Here is a 26,765-nt window from a genome sequence, read left to right as displayed (position 1 = left end):
GCCTCTCTAAGTATTCTTTATTCAACATGACTATTTCACGTTTAGAGCTGGTGGCTCTCCAGGCTAAAGTGAATCAACTATTCACCCTAACAGTTCTACCTAAGAATGCTGCTGACACCCACACACAGGCAGTTAAAGGTGGCGGTGATTCTACAAGGCGGCGGGGGCCTCAGAGGAAGGACAGCCTCAAACTGCAGCAAACAACGCAGACCCCTAAGAGCAAGGAAGATATCCACAGGTGATGGCAAGACACTGTCAAGTACAGCTGTTATCGTCTCCTCATTTGAAACTCCTAGGAGGCCTGCGATCCTTCCTTATTCATTTGCAGATTCCTCACAGAGGATAAGGTGATATTCAAATCACGTTATCGAAGAAGTCAGTGACTGCTATCTCAGCAGCAACTAGGGAAAGAAGAGCAATCCCTTGCTTATTCCCAATGGAACAAGACATGTTTCTCAGCCCTGTGGGGGCTGATCCTACAACAGGAAGCACTGAGGGCAAGCAGCACAAGCAGAGGCTCTGGGAAAAGCCCTGGTCCCAGTACAGGCTCTAGTTTGCTGTGTGGCCTCAAACAAGAATATCTCAACTTCTAAATTCCCTTGTCTCCAAGGTAAGGAGCTCAACCTGCCTGTCTCCAAGTTGCTGGCAACTCTTACATGCTAAGACTCAACAGGACAACACTCCAACAGGGCTTTATGGCAGAGAACAGTCCCCAACTAAATATTCGTATATCAGAACATTAACCAGAGGTAGAAATGACCTACGTAGCCTAGGAACACGTTCAGCATGATCAGGTGGGTCAGAAGCAGTTACTGGGAAAATCCATTAAAGATTAGCTAATTTCAATTAAATATTAAAGGTACACACAACTCAGAAAGTTAAAATAGGCATTTGGAATTGCTAAAACCAAGAAGAATTCAGTCAAGGCTAGTACTAAGGGCAGCTGGGGAGAAGACCAACCCAGATTCTGGAAAAGGTGGGGGCTGCAAGGGTGCCGGTTACTCCGTGAGTGTGACTGCTGGAGCTAGGCAGCCTCCAGCTCTCCCGGGGAAGAGAAAGGCAAGAGGACAGAACACCCCTGCTGGTTCATCCCACCCACACCTGGACTCAAACAGGAGGCAGTCAAACTGACTGAGGGCCAGTCAGGAGCCCAAATATAACTCCAGGTGTGGTCCTGTCTCCCGGGTCACTCTCCATCTGACATGAAGGGCAGGCCCCTCGCTGTGGTGGGACAAAGGCTGGAAAGGCAGCTGTGGGCTCGAGCCCCATTCTGCCTCTTACAGCCTCTGAGGCCCAGACGCTCTCTCCTCAGGGCTTTGGCTGCCTGCTGTAGAAGGAGGGGCCAACTGGAAAGTTCCATAACCTCCTCAGGCTCCACACTGGATCTAGCAAAGTGGGGGTGGTCTGTGGGTTCTGCTTCAAGGAAACCTATCTGTTACTCTGCAGTCAGAGACAAAAGGCAAAAGTCTGACCCAAGTGGAACCTCAGGGCAAAGGCATCACCCTTACAGTCCCATCAGTCAACAGGTAGAAATATGATCAGACCCATAGCTTCCCAGATGGCCCTAGTGGTAAAGAACTTGTCTGCCAATGCGGGAGACATAAGAGACGCAGGTTCAATCCATGGGTCAGGAAGATACCCCAGAGAAGGAAATGGCAATCGAGTATTCTCCAGTATTCTTTCCTGGAGAATCCCATGGACAGAGGAGCCTGGCAGGCTACAATCCACAGGGTCGCAGAGAGTCAAACATGGCTGAAGCAACTTAGCACACACCACAACAAACAGAAAAAGGGAAGAAACCTGTTCCCTTCAGTTCCCTTGTCTGAAACAGTGGTAAGAACATCTACCTAACCCTCATGAATCAAATAAATACGGATACTGACAGAGGTCCACCTAAACAAGTGGCCAGGACACAGCAGACTTCACTCCACTTCTTTTCTCTGCTAGGACAGCCCTGAAAGAGGGCGGACTCTTCACTCACCATCTGGCCAACTGCTGGCACCAGTAAATATCAATGGGGGGCATGGGGGGCACTAGTATCAAATCACTGAGACTCAAAAGAGACCTTCTAGAATTTTTCTTCTCAAAATTTCCCCCCATTTCCTTCCATTTTGTCTCCAAAATGTCCCTACCCCTTTACAAGGCTCATCCCATCACTGCTCCTTCTATCCCCTGGATATCTGTAGGTGGCCCTATTAAGCCCTTCTACCCTTCTCATTTTAACTTTTTCCTTCTCCATTATAGCCTACAAATAAGTGCAAGTTTCTCTCACTTAAAAATCCCCAACCTCAGCTCTTAAGGAGACATCTTATCTAGCATTCTGGAAGAATCTCCCAACCTTCTATGGTTCTATTTCTTACTCATTCTGAACCTGTGTGTGATCTTGCAACCTAATGATACTGTTCTCTTAAAGCTCAACAGAAATTCTCACTGCTGCATCTCCCTACCCAATCCCAACTCAACTCCTGCAAGGAATGACTACTGGATCATCCCCAGCTTTTCAGAACTCAGCTCCTCCTTGGCGTCTCCAAATCCTTCTATTTCCACAGTCACTGTCTCCAGCTCCTCTTCCCCAACTCACTCTTTACACACTTATTCCTCTTCTTCATCTATTCTCAGTCCCTGGAACCACAAGGCCAAAACTCTACTGGCCCACTGAGGCCAGAAAGGGATGTTAAATCAATGATGAAGTCAGTTAAGACCTGTGTCCAAATGGAACTCTCACGCCTCTTCCCAAGAGGGCAGGTGCTACTCAGCTCTGATGGATTGCTGTTGTGGAGAAACAGCCACGCTGACCTACTGCAATGAAAAACTCTGGGGTTTCAAACAAGAACAACCAATTCAGATACACAAACCAATACCAACAGCACCCGCACACTATGCAGGCCAAGAGAAAAACACCTGTCAGACTTACTGAGCCAAAAAGCCCCCAGTAATCAGCCTCGGTGTGCGTCAACCTCATTCTCCTACAGAGTGAAATATCAGTAGGTAAGATTCTGATGATCTGAGGCTCCAAACAGTAATTCCCAACTGGACATCTCCCATGGATAGCCCATCAATATCCCAGAGAACAGGACCAAAATCAGACACATCAACAATCACCCCATCACAATTTTCCTCTTCCCCATGTCAAACTCTTTCTGATCACTATCCTTTCAAGTCATCCGTGACAGAAATCATAGATTTACCTGTGACCCCTTCCTCCTATCCCATCTCCAATTAGTTATCGAGTTATGAAGCCCCTCCCTGCACACTGCCCTTTATATCTGTCTACCCTTCCACTTCCCTCTGCATCAAGTTCATACTGGTTGACAACTTGGCAATTCACCCTTCTCTCAGCGATACAGTTATCTTCCTAAAACCATGACTGACTCTGGGGCTTCCCTTCCTCTTGAAAGCCCTCCCCAGCCCTCAGCACTTGGCTTGTACGTCTGCCAGAGCCCAGAGGTATCCAACCTTGTGGTCTCCCTGGCTGTGTTCACAGCTGTTCACCCCATGAAACCACATGCCCTACGGGCAGAACTCATCGTATTCATCCCTGTGTGCAGACAGTAGGTGTGGACATAAATTGATGGGGAAACTACACATTAAAGAGAAAGTTCAAAACGAAGAAGCCACAGGCTGAAGAAGTTACTCTTTATCCAGGATTAGGTGTATTTACTTTATCCTGGACTGGAGCCAGGTACTAACCAAGGTCATTTTAGTCCTGTAGCATGTGAAAACTACAAGAAAGCCTTTTAATATGCTGCTAGAAAGAATAAAATACTATTTCTAGGGAATCTGTCAATTAATCTTTGTCATTGTTAATTTGTAAATATGTAAATTTTTAGTACTGTCAGTGATAACAGCTTTTAAGATCACTGGCAATTATAGAAAGAGAGTACAAAACTGGAATACATGGTGCCAACATCTCCTGTCTGCTTCAGGAACTTTTCGCAAGAGTCAAGGCACTTTCCCCTCCCCCTCCCAATCTGAAATAGTAGAGGTCTCCTCTCTTACTTTTAACTGAAGAACCCATTTCCTAGAATCTTCCGGGAAAATGCGAGAAATAAGCAACCACTTGAAATTACTTTGAAATTCTAAACAGTTTACGCAGCATTCGTATACAGTTAAGAATATCAGATCTTGCACTCTACTTTGGATCCTGGGAAGAGTTTATGTACCCGAATCCTAAGAATTCAGGAGTAAATCTTTTATTGCCCAAGAACATATTAATCATGTTTATAACCTCATCAGCATGCCGGTGAATACCAGCAGTCTCTGCTTTGGGGTTCATTGCACCACCTAACTGGTCTTCCCTGGTTAGGGATGCCACACACGTCTGCCTCAGAAGCCACCCCTTCAGTGGTCTTGTTCTAATGTCTGCCGAGGTTAAGACAAGTATCCTTGGTTAGAACTTCACATTATGGCCCTCAGTTTGAAGATACCTTCTCTGGACAGCAGAGCATCCAAAGGTAGGGATCCTTGCCTCACTATGAAAGGTCTAAGGAAGACCTGCTCTAATCCATCAGTCTCCCTCTCCCCAACCTGTCTGTCTCTCTCTCACACACACACACAATAAAACCCATCCCAGACTGGCATTAAGACAGTTGTGGTAGCCACAATGAATATTCTAGTTGTACATTAAACTATCCTCCCCACAAATGCAGCATGCTTATTAAGAAGTTTGCTGATGCTCATACACTGGCAAAGCTCATATATACCTTCCTTGGCCTTATGCCCTTTCTCTAAATCTGCAAACTATTCTCAGAAGAAGAAAGTCCTAAAGTGTACAGTTGACGCCTAAGTGAAGATTATGCTGCAGCACGCCAAGAAGATATTATTCTCCGCCTAAAATTTTGATCTGCTGCCTTTCAGCCTCAACCATCACATGACCTTATGAAAACTCCACTCTCACACACTTCAGTCAACAGAGCCATATTTCATGTCAAACATGATGAGATTGCAAGCATCTGTTCAGAAGGTTCTTAGACATAACAATGAAAGGCACCTTGAAGAAGATTAACAATCGTCACTGAATCTGATGATTATGAGTCTTGGCTCATCTGCCTTCTGGAGTGATTAATCTCTAACCTTCAAGGCAAATGACAAAACAAATACACTCAACAATAAACTGTGTTTTATCAGGAACTAGTTTCTCAGAAGTTAGGTGTGACAGGAGACAAAAATCACAGTGTGGTGTGGCCTCGCTACTCACCGAAGGGTCAACCTGGTCATTGGTCACTCCTCGCAGAACTATTCTCAGCGGGTGCTTCATAAATGGAGCCAGGCAGAGCAGGCTTTCCAGATAATACCCAATGCCGCGAAGAACGCTGCAGTCATGCTCCAGGGACCCACCATACAAGAGGCCAGGCTGATAATATAAGGTCGTTCCTTACAACAGAGGAAAGAAAGTCAGCAGAAGGAAAAAACAAAGAGTCACAAAGGCAATGAAACAGTCAGTCCCAAGGGGAAAGTCTGGCAAGGGCATCCAAGAGTTCAAAATGCCATTCCTGAGAGCCCACATACTTCACTCCAAAAGCTGACTCATTACTGTCAAGTCCTTGTAACAATAATAAACTGTGAGTGTAATTTAATAAACAGTAATAAATTAAACCCCTCCCTAAGCCATTTGAATTGCCAGAGTCACGGCAGGGCACAGAAGAGATATATCCTAACAGGCACCCTAGTCTCCCAACAGCATGCTCTCAGATTGTGCCAATGTTGGGGTTTACAAATGATGTTCTGAAATCATCATGCCAGCAATCAGCTTCTTCAAGGCCCAGGAAATCAGATTTCCCAATACCACAGTCACCAAACTAGGTACCTAGAGAGGGCAAGTACTTATGGCACTCACTTCCATTAATAGTAACTATTTTAATTTAATAGTAACAAATGGAAATGTCTAAAATTATTGAACTGCTTTAGTGGAAACACTTTATCTTTCTTTATTCTTTCAAATATGCATATCATCCAGAAAGTTTCTTACTAGGTTTACATATTAGAGGAAAAACCAAATAAAATATGCTAGATGATTCAGGGAATATGAAGAAATGAACACAATATATTTTTGATACTAATAATCCCTGGCCAAGTTCTCCTGGCACAATTTACCAATAAAGAAATCTAACATTAGAGGAAGGAACTATGTTCAGTCACCAAAAGGAAAGCAGCACTTGGGAGTTTGACACAAGAAATACAGGTTTCACCATATTAAAAAATCAAAATCACAATAATCACAATCAGAATCATATTCTAATCAAAGTTAGAAAACTCTACTTTAGTTATTCTAAATACTATTTATGACACTTTTAGGTCCAAAAGCCCCCAACTCCCAAAGACTCTATAACCATGAAACTCTGCACTAAAATCTGTCTATGCCGGCAAATTAACAAAATAAGAAACTAACTAGATCATCAAAATGAAGGCTGAGAGGGGTGGGACGGGCGGGTAGACACAAGAGGTAGAAGGAAGCAGGATCATATAAATATCTTATTTCTCAACTAAGCTGTAGATATGACCCCAAAACAACAGAATTTCTTGTCCTCTGAATCACCAATAAAAATCACTGAAAACATTCCCTGCAATTTCAAAGTAAAGGAGTCAAGGAAGACTAAAGGAATCATAGCTTGCAAAGGGCATCCGATGTTTTACTTCTGAAACCTGTTCTCTGTGAGGTATGGCTGAATGCAGCTACAGATCGTCCCATGGCCACTTATAAAGCCAAGCTTGTCTTCTCCCTTAACAGAGCCAACACACAGAAAAGTTCAGTTTCCTCTGTTGAATACATGTGCAAAGGCACATAGCTCATGGAGACAAAGCATGTTTGCAATGATCATCTATACAATGTAGCTAACAGTTTCTAATAGCAAAAAAAAGAAAGAAGGAAAAAAAAAACAACTAGACAAAAAGCTAGAAACAACTTAAATGCTTATCAGCAGGGAACAGTCAAATAAGTTACCATGTATCCATACAACAGAATACAATGTAACGTCACTGAACAATTGAGATGGACCTGCATGTGCCTGGCAAGCAAATTCCGAGATATCTGTGCTAATAAAAAACAGCTGGCTGCAGAACAGTACGAACAGCCTGATCCTGTTAATGGTTTGAGATACAAAAATGCCCATGGAAGCAAATACATATAAAGGAGACCAGGACAAAGTCCCCATGGCTGCCCCTGGGAGAGTGAATGGAAGGGGAAACAGGTGAAGGGATTTTCACATTTTTTGCACATACTTGTATAAACTTATTTTAAAAGACAAAATAAAAAAAATTAAAATTCATCATATACACCTACCTCAGAGTTTGTTGTAAGATTTTATTGTGACAACATAAGCTACATGGACATTGAAAAGCTGTACATAAAGTTAGGTATAAAACACTTCTATTGTTTAAAAGAGAGGAAGTGCCTGTCTGTTTATCCAAAATTTTCACTGTTCTCACTTCCTTAAGTATATGTCCCTTAAATTGGCAATTTCACATATTATCTTCAGACAATCATATCACAGACAGGAAACTGGGTCTTTCCATTCAAATACAATATTTATACCATCAAAAAGAGTGAGTAACAGAGGAATATTTAAGTAGTACATATAAGTGCTTTCAGGAATGGGAAGAAAAGGAGCTTACCTGTTTGGTTTATTTCAATTCGAGAACCATTAGTTACTTTGTCCAATAGTCTTATGAAGCTGGCTTCAAAATCTGTGGGGAGGAAAGAAACCTGATTGGCCTCCAATTAGGTCATCATTTCCAGACAGCACATCCCATCCAAGTACTGCAGCACAGGGTAGGTTACTTCCTGCATCCCACTGGGTTCTTCACGGGACCTGGGTGAGCACACTGGCCAAGGAATCTGAAGCAGCTGAGAAGCAGTGACTAGCATTTGTATGTCTTGCTGTTGCTGTTGTTCAGTTGCTAAGTAGTGTCCAACTCTTTTGCAACCCTATGGACTTGGCCCACTAGGCTCCTCTGTCCATGGGATATCCCAGGCAAGAATACTAGAGTGAGTTGTCATTTCCTTCTCCAGGGGATCTTCCCAACCCAGGAATCGAACTCTTGTCCCTTGCCTCTCCTGCACTGGCAGGCAGATTTTTTTACCACTGAGCCACCTGGGAAGCCCATAGGCATGTTTAGTACAACTATTAAAAACAACTCAGTTTTTGTATTCCACCAAAAAATAGGAACTCTACCAGCAATCTAATGGGATATTAATTTCAGCAGCATAACACCCATTTGTTTTGATCTCAGGAGTGTGCGCCAGATGAGAGAAAGAACAGAAAGCAGGAAAGAGTTTTAAAGTCAAACTCTTACTTGCTGCAGAATACCCTTCAATCTCAGAGACAGTAAAAGGTCACTGCCTCTCTCATTCAACAAAGTGCCCCTTCTCCCTTCCTCTATCATCTTATTGATCTAGAACTTTCTAATCAGTTCAATTTTTAATTTTATTACAAGGTGCCTGAATTTATAGTATTATTGTCACTTTTTTAATGCATGAGAAAGATTAGAAGAAAAAAAACACCAACTGTTAATAAACAGGTTTCTCTTTACAGTAGCATTTTATATGAATTTTTCTTGTTTAAATTTTAATGTTTAAATTTGCTTCAGTTACTTTTATGAATAAATTGTTAACAAAGCTGTTCAGTTTGGCAGAAAACAAAATTCTGTAAAGCAATTATCCTTCAATAAAAAAATTAATTAAAAGATACAAAAGCTGGTTATTCTCTAAAACGTGAGGGGATAGATTGTAAATGTGAAATATGAAAAGACAGAGAGAAGAATCAGAAGTATATGTTCTCTGTTCTCCTGAATTGATATTATATACATACAACCCACTGCAGTATTCTTGCCTGGAAAATCCCATAGACGGAGGAGCCTGGTGGGCTATACAGTCCATGGGGTCACAAAGAGTCGGACATGACTGAGTTACTTCATTTTTTCTTTCTTTCACATACACATATACACAGAGCTTTAGCTTCAACATCCCTCCCATGAATGGAAACAGGAAGACCAAGTTTTCTGTACTGAAGGCATGGTGACTGCCTGATGCTTTCAGGCAGTTCCTGCTGCTGCTGCTAAGTCATGTCAGTCGTGTCCGACTCTGTGCGACCCCACAGACGGCAGCCCACCAGGCTCCTCTGTCCCTGGGATTCTCCAGGCAAGAATACTGGAGTGGGTTGCCATTTCCTTCTCCATCAGACAGTTCCTGCTGCTGCTAAGTTGCTTCAGTTGTGTCCGACCCTGTGAGATCCCACAGATGGCAGCCCACCAGGCTCCACCATCCCTGGGATTCTCCAGGCAAGAACGCCGGAGTGGGTTGCCATTTCCTTCTCCAATGCGTGGAAGCGAAAAGTGAAAGTGAAGTCGCTCCGTGCCTGACTCTTAGCAACCCCCATGGACTACAGCCTACCAGGCTCCTCCATCCATGGGATTTTCCAGGCAAGAGTACTGCAGTGGGCTGCCATTGCCTTCTTCGTCAGGCAGTTTCTACTCCTCTAATAAACTAGCACAGTTTGAGAGCATAGACCTTAACAGTAACCTAAACTGATCCCAAAGGGTGAGCAGATCAACGAAGCAATTCCCATCCACCTGTTGTTACTTAACGCTGTCCCATAACTCCCGTCACAGCAGATTCTGCAATCTGTACAAAGAGCACCAGGCTAGAAGTCAGAGAAGCTCCCTTAAGTCCTGAAATAAGGCATAATGGCTAATAACAGCAGCTGTGTTAATGCTTACCTTATATGATCCTCATAACCACTAAGCAGGAAGTGTTTCCAGTTTTACAGAAGGCTGAGGCCCAACTGGCAGAGGGAAGACTTGAACCCAAGTCTGCCCTTCTCTAGAGTCCATGCTCCAAACCAAACCAGGGCTGGGTTTGCCTCACTCAGCTTAATCTCTCAAAGCTAACCTCCTCCTCTAGAAAATACCTTTCAACTGATTTACTGAAGGTCCTGCAGATGACTTAATGAGTCCCCAGACAACATTTATCTTTAATGAAATTAGAATAGAAAAAACACTATCAGTTACATAGTAAAGGTGTTGTTCATGAAATTTTAGTCTCAGTTCAATATATACTTGTATATGTATTGGGTTACACAGAAGTAGCACCATGAAAGTTCAAAGGTTAAGTCAGCTACAAAACTGAACTACATATTATGTCTATGGCCTTTTATATAGAATATTGTATGTTTTTAATGTAGGCAGGATGTATTAATACCATGCCACTGTCTACCTGTGTTTATAGAAAATGCAAGGTATTCTGCACAAAAAAAAGAAAACTTGACCTGCTCAAGCTTTCAGGCTGCCTAAATGGGTGAGGCAAACAAGCGTTTATGAATAAAGTCCAAGATTATAAACTCCATAGCTTTTATAAATCAGTAAAGAAAAGAAAACAAGTTACTTTGAAAGTAGGTTTTTTTTTGCAATCCACAGGGGCTCTTGAGCATGAACACAGTTTAAAATGTCCAGCAGAGGAACACAAGTAGGAAGAAAATGAGCACTTAAGAAGACCTCCAGACAAAACCATCCCCGGGTCACAGTAAACAGGTGCTTTAGAAGCAGTACCTCAAAGAACCAACGCAGAGCTAGTTCCTGAATCCTAGTAACAGTGAAGATACAGCTCCATCACCTGGTACGAAAAAGATCTCAAGTTCGTCTAATAATAGTCAGACTGAAGCCTCAAACTTCATTAAAACAAGATGTGTAGGATTCCCTGCCACCTCACTTCTTCAAGACTGCTCCTAGGAGTACAGAATTTCAGGTATCTAGCATTAGGGAGGAAGTTCCCCCCAAAAGCACAATTTTACTAGATGGGTTAAGAATACATAATTAGGTTACACAGCTCTAAGGAGAATCAACAAGAACGCCACAATGGTCAGGAGACTAGCTACCACTGGGTACATGGAAAGTGAAAGTGAAGTAGCTCAGTCGTGTCCGACCCTCAGCGACCCCATGGACTGCAGCCTACCAGGCTCCTCCGTCCATGGGATTTTCCAGGCAAGAGTACTGGAGTAGGGTGCCACTGCCTTCTCCAAATAAATTATGACACATTTATATACCAGAACACTCTGCAGCTATCAAATTAGTGCGATTTTTCATACAGTGATATGAATCATCTCCATAGTATATTGACTGGGAAAAAAGTAAGATGCAAATGGCCTTTTTCTGAGAAAGGAAACAGAATCTATTTGCTTATTTATAGAAAAAAAAGAGCCCTGAAAAGAAACACAACAAACCAACAACACTGGTTGCTTCACAAGGAAGGAAGATTGGGAAAGAAACAGAGACAGACTCTGTAAACCACTTTGTTTGTTTTGAATTTCCTGTCATGTGTACACATTTTTTTTAAAATACATAAAAATTAAATTGAAAAAATACCAATAAAGGTACTGTAACACAATTTAAACAACCAATAAACACTGCTCTCATTAACTAGCCTATGAAAGGTCTTTATAGTACAATGCAGCCATCATTTTTTAAATAACTGCTTGATTACAAAAGAAAATGTTCACACTATTTTGAGGAAAACAAATTTTAAGTAATATATACAATGTGATTACAATTCCGTCAGAGACAGAACTAAAAGAAAAGACAGCAAACTATTAACACATGAAATTAGGAGTTACTATTTTCAACATTTAATCCTAAAAAGGTAGAAATTACAAATACACACCCAAGTTTCAGAATAAATTAAAGGATGTTCACTCACTTGGAAATAATATATATAAAGCATTTACATATTTTATACAATTATGCAGAATGTGACAAATAATAAGTTATTTGAACTTAAATACATCCCATCTTTCCTAAATTATAAATCATGCCAGTTCAGTTCAGTGGCTCAGTCACGTCTGACTCTTCGCAGTCCCGTGGACTGCAGCACGCCAGGCTTCGCTGTGCATCATTAACTCCTAGAGCTTGCTCAAACTCATGTCCATCAAGTCGGTGATGACATTCAACCATCTCATCTGCTGTCATCCCCTTCTCCTCCTGACTTCAATCTTTCCCAGCAGCAGGGTCTTTTCAAATGAATCAGGTCTTCACATTAGGTGGCCAAAATATTGGAGTTTCAGCTTCAGCATCAGTCCTTCCAATGAATATTCAGGACTGATTTCCTTTAGGATGGACTGGTTGGATATCCTTGCAGTCCAAGGGACTCTCAAGAGTCTTCTCCAACACCACAGTTCAAAAGCATCCATTCTTTGGTGCTCAGCTTTCTAGATAGTCCAACTCTTACACCCATACATGACTACTGGAAAAACCATAGCTTTGACTAAATGGACCTTTGTTGGCAAAGTAATGTCTCAGCTTTTTAATAAGCTGTCTAGGTTGGTCATAACTTTTCTTCCATGGAGCAAGCATCTTGTAATTTCATGGCCACAGTCACCATCTGCAATGATTTTGGAGTCCCCCAAAATAAAATCTGTCACTGTTTCCATTGTTTCCCCATCTATCTGCCATCAAGTGATGGGGCCAGATGCCATGATCTTTGTTTTTGAATGTTGAGTTTTAAGCCAACTTTTTCAGTCTTCTCTTTCACTTTCATCAAGAGGCTCTTTAGTTCTTCTTCACTTCCTGCCAAAAGGGTGGTGTCATCTGCATATCTGAGGTTATTGCTATTTCTCCCAGCAGTCTTGATTCCAGCTTGTGCTTCATCCAGCCTGGCATTTCGAATGATGTACTCTGCATATAACTTAAATAGCAGGGTGACAATATACAGCCTTGATGTACTCCTTTTCTGATTTTGAACCAGTCTGTTGTTCCATGTCCAGTTCTAACTGTTGCTTCTTGACCTGCATACAGATTTCTCAGGAGGCAGGTCAGGTGGTCTGGTATTCCCATCTCTTTCAGAATTTTCCACAGTTAGTTGTGATCCACACAGTCAAAGGCCTTGGCATAGTCAATAAAGCAGAAATAGATGTTTTTCTGAAACTCTTGCTTTTTCTATGATCCAGCGGATGTTGGCAATTTGATTTCTGGTTCCTCTGCCTTTTCTAAAACCAGCTTGAACATCTGGAAGTTCACGGTTGATGTACTGTTGAAGCCTGGCTTGGAGAATTTTGAGCATTAACTTTGCTAGTGTGTGAGAACCCAATTTATAAATCTTTCTGTGGCCTTTTAAGGAAATCTTTGCCTTCACCAAGGTCATAAAGATGTTCTCCTTGAACTTCTGTTTTCATGTGGAAACTATTACATTTGATTCTTCATGGTTTTTGAAACAGTTTACTGAAAGATGGATGTTCAATTTTGTCAGGTGTCTTTTTAGTAGCAATTAAGTTGGTTATGTGATTTTTTTTTCTCATTTTTGTGTTTAATCTTACATTTAATTATGTTATACTTTTCCATGTGATTTATCTGTAGCCAATTCTTGGCATGTACCCTTCCTAATAATAGTGGATAGTTTAAAAATTTGTTATGATCTATTTTTAAAAGATTTATTTAGGGTTTTTCATTTGGCTTCATTAAATGAGGTTATTTTGTAATTTAATTTTTTTGTGTGTGGTGCTCTTAAGTACCCTACAACTGAAATCATCTCTATACATTCTTTTTTGTTCTTTGGAATGTGTAAAATAATAATTATTTTTCTTTGAATATTGGGGGAAATTTTCTAGCAACTTCAGTGCTCTTTTCTATTTATTACTTGATGAATTTTTCTATTCCTTTTGTTTTGGTTTTATCTTTGGGTGTCTTTAAAAATTTCATTTCATCTATTTTGACTTGTTATCTTTTTACATAACTATGTTAATTCCAAATGTATCAGTAAATAATAGAGAATAGTCTATCACAAATGTTCTTGATCTTTTACATTAATTACATTTTTATTTTATTAATTCATACTTTCCTTTTACAAATGAATGCGTCTATTGATTTGTCTTTTTTTTTTTTTTAATGAATTAACTTGATGTCTTTTGCTATTTTTCATTTGTTTATCTCTTCCTTTAAAATATTTTCATTTAGTTTTTGGCTTGTAAATTTGTTCCACTTCTAAATATCTCAGTTCATTGTTCTGTTGTTTTTCTTCTTAATTACCAAAGTGTTTAGATTGGTAAATTTTTCTTTGGTAGGCTCCCATATATTTTGATAAAATTGATATGTCTCTTAATGTTCTTCTTCCAACAACACAAAAAGACAACTCTACTCACTGACATCACCAGATAGTCAATACTGAAATCAGATTGGTTATACTCTTTCCAGCCAAAGGTGGAGAATCTCTATACACGCAGCAAAAACAAGTCGAGGAACTGACTATAGTTTGCATCATGAACTCCTTATCGCAAAATTCAGACTTAAATTGAAGAACGTAGGAAAAACCACTAGACCATTCAGGTATGACATAAATCATATCCCTTACAATTATACAGTGGAAGTGACAAATAGATTCAAGGGATTAAATCTGATAGAGTGCCTGAAAAACTATGGACAGAGGTTCATGACATTGTGCAGGAGGCAGTGATCAAAACCATCCCCAAGAAGAAGAAATGCAAAAAGGCAAAATGGTTGTCTGAGGAGGCCTTCCAAATAGCTGAGAAAAGAAGGGAAGCAAAAGGCAAAAGGAGGGAAGGAAAGATATATCTATCTGAATGCAGAGTTCTAAAGAATAGCAAGGAGAGATAAGAAAACTTTCCTAAGTGATCAGTGCAAAGAAATAGAGGAAAACAATAGAATGGGAAAGACTAGAGATCTCTTCAAGAAAATTAGAGATACCAAAGGAACTTTTCATACTAGATGGGCTCAATAAAGGACAGAAATGGTAGGGACCTAACAGAAGCAGAAGATATTAAGAAGAGGTGGTAAGAATACACAGAAGAATTATACAAAAAAAAGATCTTCATGACCCAGATAATCACGATGGTGAGATCACTCACCTAGAGCCAGACATCCTGGAATGTGAAGTCAAGTGGGCCTTCAGAAGCATCACTACGAACAAAGCTAGTGGAAGTGATGGAATTCCAGTTGAGCTATTTCATATCCTAAAAGATGATGCTGTGAAAGTGCTGCACTTAATATGCCAGCACATTTGGAAAACTCAGCAGTGGTCACAGGACTGGAAAAGGTCAGTTTCATTCCAATCCCAAAGAAAGGCAATGCCAAAGAATGCTCAAACTACCGCACAATTGCACTCATCTCACATGCTAGTAAAGTAATGCTCAAAATTCTCCAAGCCAGGCTTCAACAGTACATGAACCGTGAACTTCCAGATGTTCAAGCTGGTTTTAGAAAAGGCAGAGGAACCAGAAATCAAATTGCCAACATCCGCTGGATCATAGAAAAAGCAAGAGAGTTTCAGAAAAACATCTATTTCTGCTTTATTGACTATGCCAAGGCCTTTGACTGTGTGGATCACAACTAACTGTGGAAAATTCTGAAAGAGATGGGAATACCAGACCACCTGACCTGCCTCTTGAGAAACCTATATGCAGGTCAGGAAGCAACAGTTAGAACTGGACATGGAACAACAGACTGGTTCAAAATCAGAAAAGGAGTACATCAAGGCTGTATATTGTCACCCTGCTATTTAAGTTATATGCGTCATGTGAAATGCCAGGCTGGATGAAGCACAAGCTGGAATCAAGACTGCTGGGAGAAATAGCAATAACCTCAGATATGCAGATGACACCACCCTTTTGGCAGGAAGTGAAGAAGAACTAAAGAGCCTCTTGATGAAAGTGAAAGAGAAGACTGAAAAAGTTGGCTTAAAACTCAACATTCAAAAACAAAGATCATGGCATCTGGCCCCATCACTTGATGGCAGATAGATGGGGAAACAATGGAAACAGTGACAGATTTTATTTTGGGGGACTCCAAAATCACTGCAGATGGTGACTGCAGCCATGAAATTACAAGACGCTCGCTCCCTGGAAGAAAAGCTATGACCAAACTAGATAGCATGTTAAAAAGCTGAGACATTACTTTGCCAACAAAGGTCCATTTAGTCAAAGCTATGGTTTTTCCAGTAGTCACGTATGGTTGTGAGAGCTGGACTATAAAGAGCACTGAAGAACTGATGGTTTTGAACTGTGGTGCTCTATTTAAAACAACCAACACTGAAGAATACCTTTTTTGCCTCCTACCTTCAAATTTTCCTAGATATTTTATCTTGCTTATATAAAAAACCTTTGAAGAAATGAAATCAACAAAATACAGCTTATTTTTCTGATTTATGCTGTTTTTAGCGCCTTCAAGTATTCTATTTGTATCTAACCTCCTCAGTTTTAGTCTTTTTCTTCAAACAGATTGAGAGGTGACCCTTCTCTCACACACTGAGCAACTGAACTGAACTGAACTGACCCCTCTCTAACCCTAATGCACTGAAATATTTCCTCCACCGTAGAAAATTACTCGAAGCAGAGTAGGACAACACTGCATAATACTAAAAGGGTCAATCCACCAAGAAGGCAGAGAAAACCTACATCCACCAAACAACAAAGCTGCAAAATATATGAAGCTAGAACTGTTCTAACTGACAGAAGAAAGAACTCAGCAATTCCACCAACCAGTAGGATCTAATCAACATCTACGTGTCACCCAACTCACAGAACAGAATATACATTCTTTCCAAGTGCGCACTGAACACATGCCAAGATCATGGTATCTTGGGCCTTTAAGAAACCTCAAGAAATTTAAAGCAACTGAAATATACAGAGCACATTCCCTAAACACAATGGAATCGAACTTATATCAATAACAAAATGATAACGGGAAAATACTCAACACTTGGAAGTTAAACAATACACTTGTAAATAATCCATGGATCAAAGAAGTCTTAAAGGCAAGAAAAACATATTGAATTAAATGAAAATTAAAATATGACACACTGAAAATTCATGGGACTAAGCTAAAGCTGTGTTGAGAGGGAAGTTTATTGTACTAAATGCCTATATTACAAAAGAGAAAAGGTTTCCAATAATCTGTCTCACCTCAATTTAGAAAAAGAACAAAATAAATCCAAAGCAAATGAAGGAAACCATAAAAATAGTAGAGGCAGATGAAATTGAAAACAAGAAAAATGGGGGGAAAAATTAGTCAAACAGCTGGTTCTTTAAGAAAATAACCCCAAATCTCTAGCACCACAGGAAAAAAAAAGACACAAATCTATAGTTTATCAGGAAACAGGGAATATCAATGCAGAACCTCCAGGCATCAAAAGCACAATAAGAAAGAACTATGAACTCTACATATATAAAACAATTTAGATGAAATGGACCATTTCTCCAAAAAACACAAACTACCACAACTCATCATACGAAATGGGTAATTTAAATGGCCCTATAACCATTCAGGAAATTGAAAATGTATTCTTTAAAACTCCCCCAAAAGAAATCTCTAGGCCTTTATGGTTTCACTGGATAATTCTACCAAATGTTTAAAGAACTAAAATCAATTCTACACAATCTCTTCTAGAAAACAAAGAGGAAACCGTTTCCAATTTATTTTAAACTAGTATATTCTTATTTACAATATCAAAATCAGACTAAGAGTACAAATATAGGAAACTACACGGACTGTAGCCCACCAGGTTCCTCTGTCCATGGAATTCTCAAGACAAGAATACTGGAGTGGGTTGCCATTTCCTTCTCCAGGGGACCTTCCTGACCCAGGGATCAAACCTGGGTCTCCTGAATTGCAGGCAGATTCTTTACCATCTGAGCCATCAGGGAAGTCCAAAAATGAGTATCATTTACGAATATATATGAAAAAATCTGTAACAAAATATTAGAAAATAAAATCCAGTAATATAAAAAAGAATTACACATCATGACCAGTAGGGTTTATTCCCGTAATGCAAGGATGCTTCAATATTTGAAAATCATTCAATGAAATAAACCATATTAACAGACTAAACAAGAGAAATCACATGATCACATCATTGGTACAAAAAGTGCATTTGATAAAATACAACAGTCATTCACACACACATGCAAATCTTAGAAAAATAGAAGAGAACTTTCTCAACTTGATTTTAAAAAATCTAAAAAAAATATAGACCTAACATTATACTTTGTGGCAAAACAGTGGGTGCTTTATCCCTAAGACAGGGAACAAGGTAATGAAGTTTGGTCTCATTACTCTTATTTAACATAGTGCTAGAAGTCCTACTCAGTGCAATAAGGGAGTAACAAAAGGTATAAATTTCAGCAAAGAAGAAATAAAACTGTTCCAAGTTACAGATGACATGACTGTCCACATAAAAAAATCCCAAAGAATCTACCAAAAAAGAAAAACCACTACACATTTAGAACTTATAAATGAATTCAGCAAGGTTGCAGGGCTAGGAATTGAGTTATTCAGTAGTGTCTGACACTTTGCAACCCCATGGACTATACAGTCCATGGAATTCTCCAGGCCAGAATACTGGAGTGGGTAGTCTTTCCTTTTTCCAGGGGATCTTCTTAACCCAGGGATCAAACCCAGGCCTCCTGCATTGCAGGCAGATTCTTTACCAGCTTAGCCACAAGGAAAGCCCAAGGTTGCAGGACACAAAACAAACAAGGAAAAAAAAATTGTATTTTTATATACTATTGATGAACACATAGAATTTGGAACACAGCACACAGCAAATCTGGAAAACTCAGCAGTGGCCACAGGACTAGAAAAGGCCAGTTTTCATTCCAATCCCAAAGAAAGGCAATGCCAAAGAATGCTCAAACTACTGCACAATTGCACTCATCTAACACGCTAGTAAAGTAATGCTCAAAATTCTCCAAGCCAGGCTTCAGCAACACATAAACCGTGAACTTCCAGATGTTCAAGCTGGTTTTAGAAAAGGCAGAGGAACCAGAGATCAAATTGCCAATATCCGCTGGATCATCAAAAAAGCAAGAGAGTTCCAGAAAAACATCTATTTCTGCTTTATTGACTACACCAAAGCCTTTGACTGTGTGGATCACAATAAACTGTGGAAAATTCTGAAAGAGATGGGAATACTAGACCACCTGACCTGCCTCTTGAGAAACCTATATGCAGGTCAGGAAGCAACAGTTAGAACTGGACATGGAACAACAGACTGGTTCCAAATAGGAAAAGGAGTACATCAAGGCTGTATATTATCACCCTGCTTATTCAACTTCTATGCAGAGTACATCATGAGAAACGCTGGGCTGGAAGAATCACAAGCTGGAATCAAAACTGCTGGGAGAAATATCAACAACCTCAGATATGCAGATGACACCACCCTTTTGGCAGGAAGCAAAGAGGAACTAAAATGCCTCTTGATGAAAGTGAAAGAGGAGACTGAAAAAGTTGGCTTAAAACTCAACATTCAGGAAACGAAGATCATGGCATCTGGTCCCATCACTTCATGGCAAATAGATGGAGAAACAGTGGAAACAGTGTCAGACTTTATTTTTGGGGTCTCCAAAATCACTGCAGATGGTGACTGCAGTCATGAAATTAAAAGACGCTTACTCCTTGGAAGAAAAGTTATGACCAACCTAGACAGCATATTGACAAGCAGAGACATTACTTTGCCAACAAAGGCCCGACTAGTCAAGGCTATGGTTTTTCCAGTAGTCATGTATGGATGTGAGAGTTGGACTGTGAAGAAAGCTGAGTGCTGAAGAATTGATGCATTTGAACTGTGGTGTTGGAGAAGACTCTTGACAGTCCCTTGCACTGCAAGGAGATCCAACCAGTCCATTCTGAAGGAGATCAGCCCTGGGATTTCTTTGGAGGGAATGATGCTGACGCTGAAACTCCAATACTTTGGCCACCTTATGCAAAGAGCTGACTCATTGGAAAAGACTCTGATGCTGGGAGGGATTGGGGGCAGGAGGTGAAGGGGATGACCGAGGATGAGATGGCTGGATGGCATCACGGACTCGATGGACGTGAGTCTGAGTGAACTCCGGGAGTTGGTGATGGACAGGGAGGCCTGGTGTGCTGCGATTCATGGGGTTGCCAAGAGTTGGACACAACTGAGCGACTGAACTGAACACATAAAGGCCAAAATTTAAAATCAGATATCATTTACAACTGCTCAAAAAAGTGAGACATTTAGGTGTAAATCAACAAATCATGTACAGGACTTAAATGCTAAAAACTACAGAATGTTGATGAAAGAAAACAGAGATCTAAATAAACGGAAAGATACATTATGTTTATGGATTTAGGAAACTCAACATAGTAAAGATGATAACTCTCCCTATACTATCATACAGGGTTAACACAGTTCTTTTCAAAATCCTAATATGATTTTTTTATAAAGAGAAAATTATTCTAAACTTTATATGAAAAGGCAAAGAACTAGAATAGCTAAAATACTCATGAAAATTAAGACTAGAGTTGAATGGACCAGCCCACCCGAATATTACATACATAACAATGCCAGAAAAAACATTTACTTTTGCTTTATTAACGACGCCAAAGGCTTTGACTGTGTGGATCACAACAAACTGTGGAAAACTCTTAAAAGATGGGAATACCAGACTTGCCTCCTAAGAATTCTGTAGGCAGGTTAAGATGCAACAGTTAGAACTGGACATGGAACAACAGACTGGTTCCAAATTGGGAAAGGAATACATCAAGGCTGTACATTGTCACCCTGCTTATTTAACTTAAATACAGAGTACATCATGTGAAATGCGGAGCTGGATGAATCACAAGCTAGAATCAAGATTTTCAGGAGAAATATTTATAACCTCAGAAAGGAAGATGACAGCACCCTAATGGCCGAAAGCAAAGAGGAACTAAAGAGCCTCTTGACAAACGTGAAAGAGGAGTGTAAAAAAAAGCTCACTTAATACTCAACATTCAAAAAACAAAGATCATGGCATCCAGTCCCATCACTTCATGGCAAATAGACCAGGGGGAAGTGGAAATGGTGACAGATTTTATTTTCTTGGGATCCAAAATCATTGTGGATGGTGACTACAGCCATGAAAATAAAAGACACTTGTTCCCTGGAAGAAAAGCTATGTTAAACCTAGACAGTGAATTAAAATGCAGAGACATCACCTTGCTGAAGAGGTCTGTATAGTCAAAGCTATGGTTTTTCCAGTAGTCATGTATGTATGGATGTGAGAGTTTGACCATAAAGAAGACTGAGCTCAGAAGAATGGATGCTTTCAAATTATGGTGCTAGTGAAGACTCTTGAGAGTCCCTTGGACTTCAAGGAAATCAACCAGTCAATTTTAAACGAAATCAACCCTGAATATTCACTGGAAGGACTGATGCTGAAACTGAAGCTCCACTACTTTGGCCACCTGATGGAAAGAGCCAACTCACTGCAAAAGACCCTGATGCTGGGAAAGACTGAGGGCAGAAGAAGGAAGCAACAGAGGATGAGATGGTTGGATGGCATCATTGACTCAATGAACATGAATCTGAGCAAACTTCAGGAGATAGTGAAGGACAGGGGAGCCTGGTGTGCTGCCGTCCATGGGGTCACAAGGAGTCAGACACAACTGAGGGACTGAACAACAAAAATCATGAGAGTGTGGTACTGACAAAGGGGCAGACATAAAGGTCAGCGGAACAGAACAGAGAACCCAGAAAGAGCCCCACACAAATGCGCCTAATTTTTTTTTTTAACAAAGTGATTTGTTAAAAAGGGATTAAATGGAAGACAGCTACTTGTACAAATGGATGGTGCTAGAGCAGCTGGACATTCATAAGCAAAAAAATGAACACTGACCCAAGTTTTAAACCTCATACAAAAAATTAACTTAAATATAAAATGTAAAACTATAAAACGTACAGGAAAAAAAAAAAGAAAATCTTCAGGTCTAGGGCTAGGCAAACAGTTCTTAAACTTTTCACCAAACGTATATGCAGTAAAAGAAAAATCTGATAAACTCTATTTCATTAAAACTTTCCCTCTGCAAAAGACCATGTTACAGTATAAAAAGGCAAGCTGTAGAGTGAGATAAAATACTAGGAACTAGGAAACCACATACTGGACAAAGGACTAGAACATGTAAAGAACTCTCAACACTTAACAGGAAAAAAAAATCCTACTAGAAAATGGCAGAAGACATGAAATGTTCAATATCATTAGCCATTCAGTTCAGTTCAGTTCAGTCGCTCAGTCGTGCCTGACTGTTTGCGACCCCGTGAATTGCAGCAAGCCAGGCCCCCTTTTACATCACCAGCTCCCAGAGTTCACCCAAACTCATGTGCATCGAGTTGGTGCATCGAGTGCATCGAGTCGGTGATGCCATCCAGCCATTTCATCCTCTGTTGTCCCCTTCCCCTCCTGCCCTCAATCCCTCCCAGCATCAGAGTCTTTTCCAATGAGTCAACTCTTTGCATTAGCTATTAGGAATGTGCAAATTAAACTACAAGACAGCACTATACATTAATCAGAATGGCTACAGTCAAAAATAGTGACAACACCAAATGCTGGCAAGAATGTAAAGAAACTAAATCATTCCTTCACTACCGGTAGGAATATGAAATCTACGCTTATCATTAGTATAGTGGCCAGGCCTCCCCCGATTCCAGTTACCTATCAACAACTTTGAGTCCCAGACCATACTGAAATAAAGTATAGGTACATCCTGTGGTATAATAAGAAATATAGTTAGTCTTTGTTCCCAGCACAGAGCTCCTAAAAAAAAAAAACAAAAAAACACCTTGGAAGTTCCAGAGTGACAGGGGTCTACTTTAAAAGCTATTTATACAAGAGTCCCTTTTAAGCACACCTGAGTTTATGCTGCTGAGATGACTTAAGGTAGAGCCCCTAGACAGTCTCAGGATGGGACTGGTCACCAGAAAAATCAAAAGATTAGACAGTTAGAACTTCCAGTCCTACTGACTTTGGGGGCTGGTGTGGTGTGGCGGTAGGCCTGGAGATCAAGCCCTGGTAAAAATTCTTGAACAAGGAGAAAACTTCAGGTTAGTTTAAAACAAAACAAAAAAATCCACATTCTGGGAGAATAACAAACCCCCATTGTTCCAGAGGGATGGAAGCCCCTACTTCAGGACTCTTCTGGACCTACTCTATGTATCTCTCCATCTGACTACTCATCTTTATCTTTTATATCCTTTATTATAAACTGGCAAATGAAACTAAATATTTCCCTGAGTTCATGAGACATAATTTTAGCAAATTATTAGACCTCAGGAGGGAGTTTGGTAACCCCTGAATTATAACTGGTTACTACGAAGTATAAATGGTCTGGGCTTGTGACTGAGATTTGAGATTAAGTCCTTAACCTGTGGGATTTGATGCTATCACCACCGAGGTAGTTCACAATTGAGTTAAATTTGTAGCACACCCAGTGAATGTCCCGGAGAAGGCAATGGCAACCCACTCTAATAGTCTTGCCTGGAAAATCCCATGGATGGAAGAGCCTGGTAGGCTGCAGTCCATGGGGTCTCGAAAAGTTGGACACGACTGAGCGACTTCCCTTTCACTTTTCACTTTCATGCATTGGAGAAGGAAATGGCAACCCACTCCAGTGTTCTTGCCTGGAGAATCCCAGGGACGGGGGAGCCTCATGGGCTGCCGTCTATGGGGTCACACAGAGTCGGACAAGACTGAAGCGACTTAGCAGCAGCAGCAGTGAATGTCCACTGGGAACTGGACAACTGCCTGGTATGGAAAGGAAACCCCACACATCCTTTTACAAAATCCAATACATGAACACCCAGATTTATCCCCCAAACAATGTATCAGTTTGCCAAAAGACATTTTACCTTTAAGGACCTCCATGTGGCATGTTTCCTCAGCACATTTTAAAGGATTCTTTTTATTAAAATTTCACTTACCCCTCCTTTTTCAGAAACTCATCTGGTTAAGCCACGTGCAGCACTCCCTGAGGACCAAATAACTCCTCTCTCCAGTTTCACAGCAAAGCTTAAACATGTGACCTACTCAGGGACATGGGTAGCAGCAATCCCATGTCCTAAGTGCTAAATTAGGGCTCTTACCCAAGTCCATCATTTCTGTATTCCCACTTTTAAAAAATCATCATTCTTGTGAATTCTTTCCATATGGACCTCACCTTTACCCAGAAAATGTTAATCAACTGAACCTTGCAGGATACAGCCCTTGTCAAATCCAGAAACTGAGGCACTTTGGACAGCTGCTTTATAATCTGAGGAACACTCAAGTCCACCAAGCAGTCAGTTGGGAGAACAGGCCTTGCCGACTGGAGCTGGCTGCCGTCTGCTTCTGGCTCTGTTACTGACTGGATAGTTAACTTCACCAGCTATCTTACTTAACCATATTTTGCCTTTTTTAGCTTTAGTAAAACAGCAACAGAAGAATATTTATTTCCTCCGCACTGATGGGAAGAATCTAATGAGGCAATATAATCGTTCATGTTCCTCAAAAGTGAAGTAAATATTACACATCGTAGCTGCATAATTAATAAAAACTATTCCAGGATCTTCTTTCTTTGGGATTCAAATTCTTTTCATTGTTTACAATTCATCGTTCAGAGGAGACAAATATTCTATTTAAGAGATTAACAAATCCAGCTGAAATCACAACTTGACCTGTGTCTCATCCCCTTCTGAATCTGTTTGCAGTTTTCTTGGTACCTCATGCTGCTATTCCCAGTCATTACGGATATGAAGAAAAGAAAAAGCTTAACAATTAAATTCAGTTGTTGCTGTTGTTTAGTCACTAAGTGTGTCTTATTCTTCTGGGACCCCACAAACTGTAGCCCGCCAAGCTTCTCTGTCCATGGAATTTCCCAGGCAAGAACACTAGAGTGGGTTGCCATTCCTTTCTTCAGATCTTCCTTACCCAGGGATTGAACCCACATCTCCTGCATTGGCAGGTGGATTGTTTACCACTGAGCCACCTGGAAAGCCCAATTAAGTCTGGTAGAGCAGGGTTTTCCAACAGAGGCACTGATATTTTGCACAGAATAGTTCTTTGTGTGGGGAGGTGTCCAGTGCACTGTAGGACGTTTAGGAGCATCCCTGGGCTCCACCCACTAGGTGCCAGGAGCAGCCTCTCAGTTGTGACAACCAAAAATGTCTCCAAACACTGCCGAATATCCCCGGGGAGCAAAAGTGCTCCTGCCTAAGAACCACTACATTATACATATAACACACAAATATTTGGAAGCTATCACTTAAAAGGAAACCTTTAGACTGAAAAGAAAACAGAGAAGGTACACTTAAATATTTGAAAATTTTCCATATAGAAGCAGGAACAGATTTTGAGTGCCAGGCAACAGAACTATACCAGTGAAGAGAAGTTACAAAAAATAAAACCAGCTAATATTTACTCTTCCTACACACCAGGCTCTGTTGAGCGCACTTTCAAGCACTATTTCATTTAATTCTCACATGACTCTCTGAAGTTGTAGTAATGGCCTCACCTTACAGAAGAAAAAAACAGGCTCAGAAGCTCCACTAGCTAACAGCAAAAGCAGAACCCTATTTCAGACAGAGATCTAACTGAGCCCAAGCTCTCAACTCCCACCCTACCATGACCATGACAAATGAAGTGTGTATATCATCTTTGTGTGCTCAGGCATGTCTGACTCTTTGCAACCCCATGTATTGTAGTCTGCCATGCTTCTCTGTTCACGTAATTTCCCACTAGAGTGGGCTGTCATTTCCTACTCCAGGGGATCATCCCAACCTAGGGAGAGAACCCACCTCTCTTCCGTCTCTTACACTGGCAGGCAGATTCTTTACCACTGTGGCACCTCGGAGGGTATACACCTCCAAAAAATAAAGAAAATGAACGACTTTTTGACTTAAAAGCTGTTTCTTTCAGCAACAATTCCCAAAGCCACCATCTCAATCCTATCCAGTCAGATCAGAAGATCCAGAGAGTCTTCATCATAATCTCTAGGCAAGCCGCTGCTCTAACTCTGCGGAGCCCCATTACAACTTCCTACCTCAAGTTACTCAGGATACTCACTCTCTCGGCTCTTCCTCAGAAATCTCCTTGAGAACAGAGCAATGAGCTTCTCATGTTTACACCTCCACAAAGCTGTGCTTGACCTGGAGCTCAATGAACCCTTATGAATGACTATTCCAGAGATGCCACCTCCACCCTCCAAAGCTCACACCTTCAGGAGATATAATTCTTGCACTTGAGCTGCAAAATTTTATTGGAGATGCTGAGTTTTTTCTAACTCTCAGAATCTAAGTCAGGAAGAGTCAGAAAGGGACAGATGACAGATAAGACAATCGTTGGCTACATCCCCACTGAAGCTACTACAGACTCATATGACTATGATCACATCATGTGTCAGGGGCTACATGTATTTATATGTGTGTATGTATATACACCTACATATTATGTATGACATATATATATGCATGTCTATGAATGCATGTATATATGTATATCTTAGTTCTTTCCTTAGAAATTAAGTACATGTCTACAGAATTTCTGAGGCCTTGAATCCAGCCAAGAAGGTTTAAATTAAGGGTCTCTTTTTACCCCCCAGTATATTAATAAGGTAAGACAAATAAGGCTATACAGAGTGTTCCTCATATAATACCAGCACTTCTGCTAACCAGTACTACCATCCCCAGGTACAGAGTCTGGTATCTCTGCCAAGTGCCCAAGCTCCATTCATGTGTGTGGCAGTGAAGAGATACTCACAAACAGTGCAGGAGGGAGAAAAGGAAACATCACTAAATTATATCTCATGGGCATGATATTTCCATTAGAAATCCCAGGTCTCCAGGCTAATGTATGAATGTACGCTCAGTCACTCAGTCTTGCCTGACTCTTTGTGACCCTACGGACTGTAGCCTGCCTGGCTCCTGTGTTCATGGGATTCTCCAGGCAAGAATACTGGAGTCGGTTGCCATTTTCTCCTCCAGAGAATCTTCCCCACCCAAGGACTGAACCCACGTCTCCTGA

At 40.7% G+C, this 26,765-nt stretch overlaps 2 protein-coding genes across 5 annotated transcripts in view; one reads left to right on the top strand and one right to left on the bottom strand.

Annotated features, from left to right (window-relative positions):
• AK3 (adenylate kinase 3) overlaps window positions 1–26,765 on the top strand; it is a 467,912-nt gene that overhangs the window by 366,553 nt on the left and 74,594 nt on the right. The window lies entirely within an intron of this gene.
• RCL1 (RNA terminal phosphate cyclase like 1) overlaps window positions 1–26,765 on the bottom strand; it is a 64,001-nt gene that overhangs the window by 35,313 nt on the left and 1,923 nt on the right. For all 4 annotated transcript variants that reach the window (XM_069576491.1, XM_069576494.1, XM_069576493.1 and 1 more), the window contains exons 2-3: window positions 7,612–7,683; window positions 5,198–5,373 (exon numbers count right to left, since the gene is read on the bottom strand). In XM_069576491.1, the coding sequence (XP_069432592.1) occupies window positions 5,198–5,373; window positions 7,612–7,683 (248 nt within the window). The remainder of the gene's footprint in view (window positions 1–5,197; window positions 5,374–7,611; window positions 7,684–26,765) is intronic.

Source organism: Ovis canadensis, chromosome 2 (genome assembly GCF_042477335.2).
Source record: "Ovis canadensis isolate MfBH-ARS-UI-01 breed Bighorn chromosome 2, ARS-UI_OviCan_v2, whole genome shotgun sequence".
In the NCBI taxonomy this organism is placed as follows: Eukaryota; Metazoa; Chordata; class Mammalia; order Artiodactyla; family Bovidae; genus Ovis; species Ovis canadensis.
Note: the sequence above shows the minus strand (reverse complement) of the source record. Positions and strands in the feature narration are given on the sequence as shown.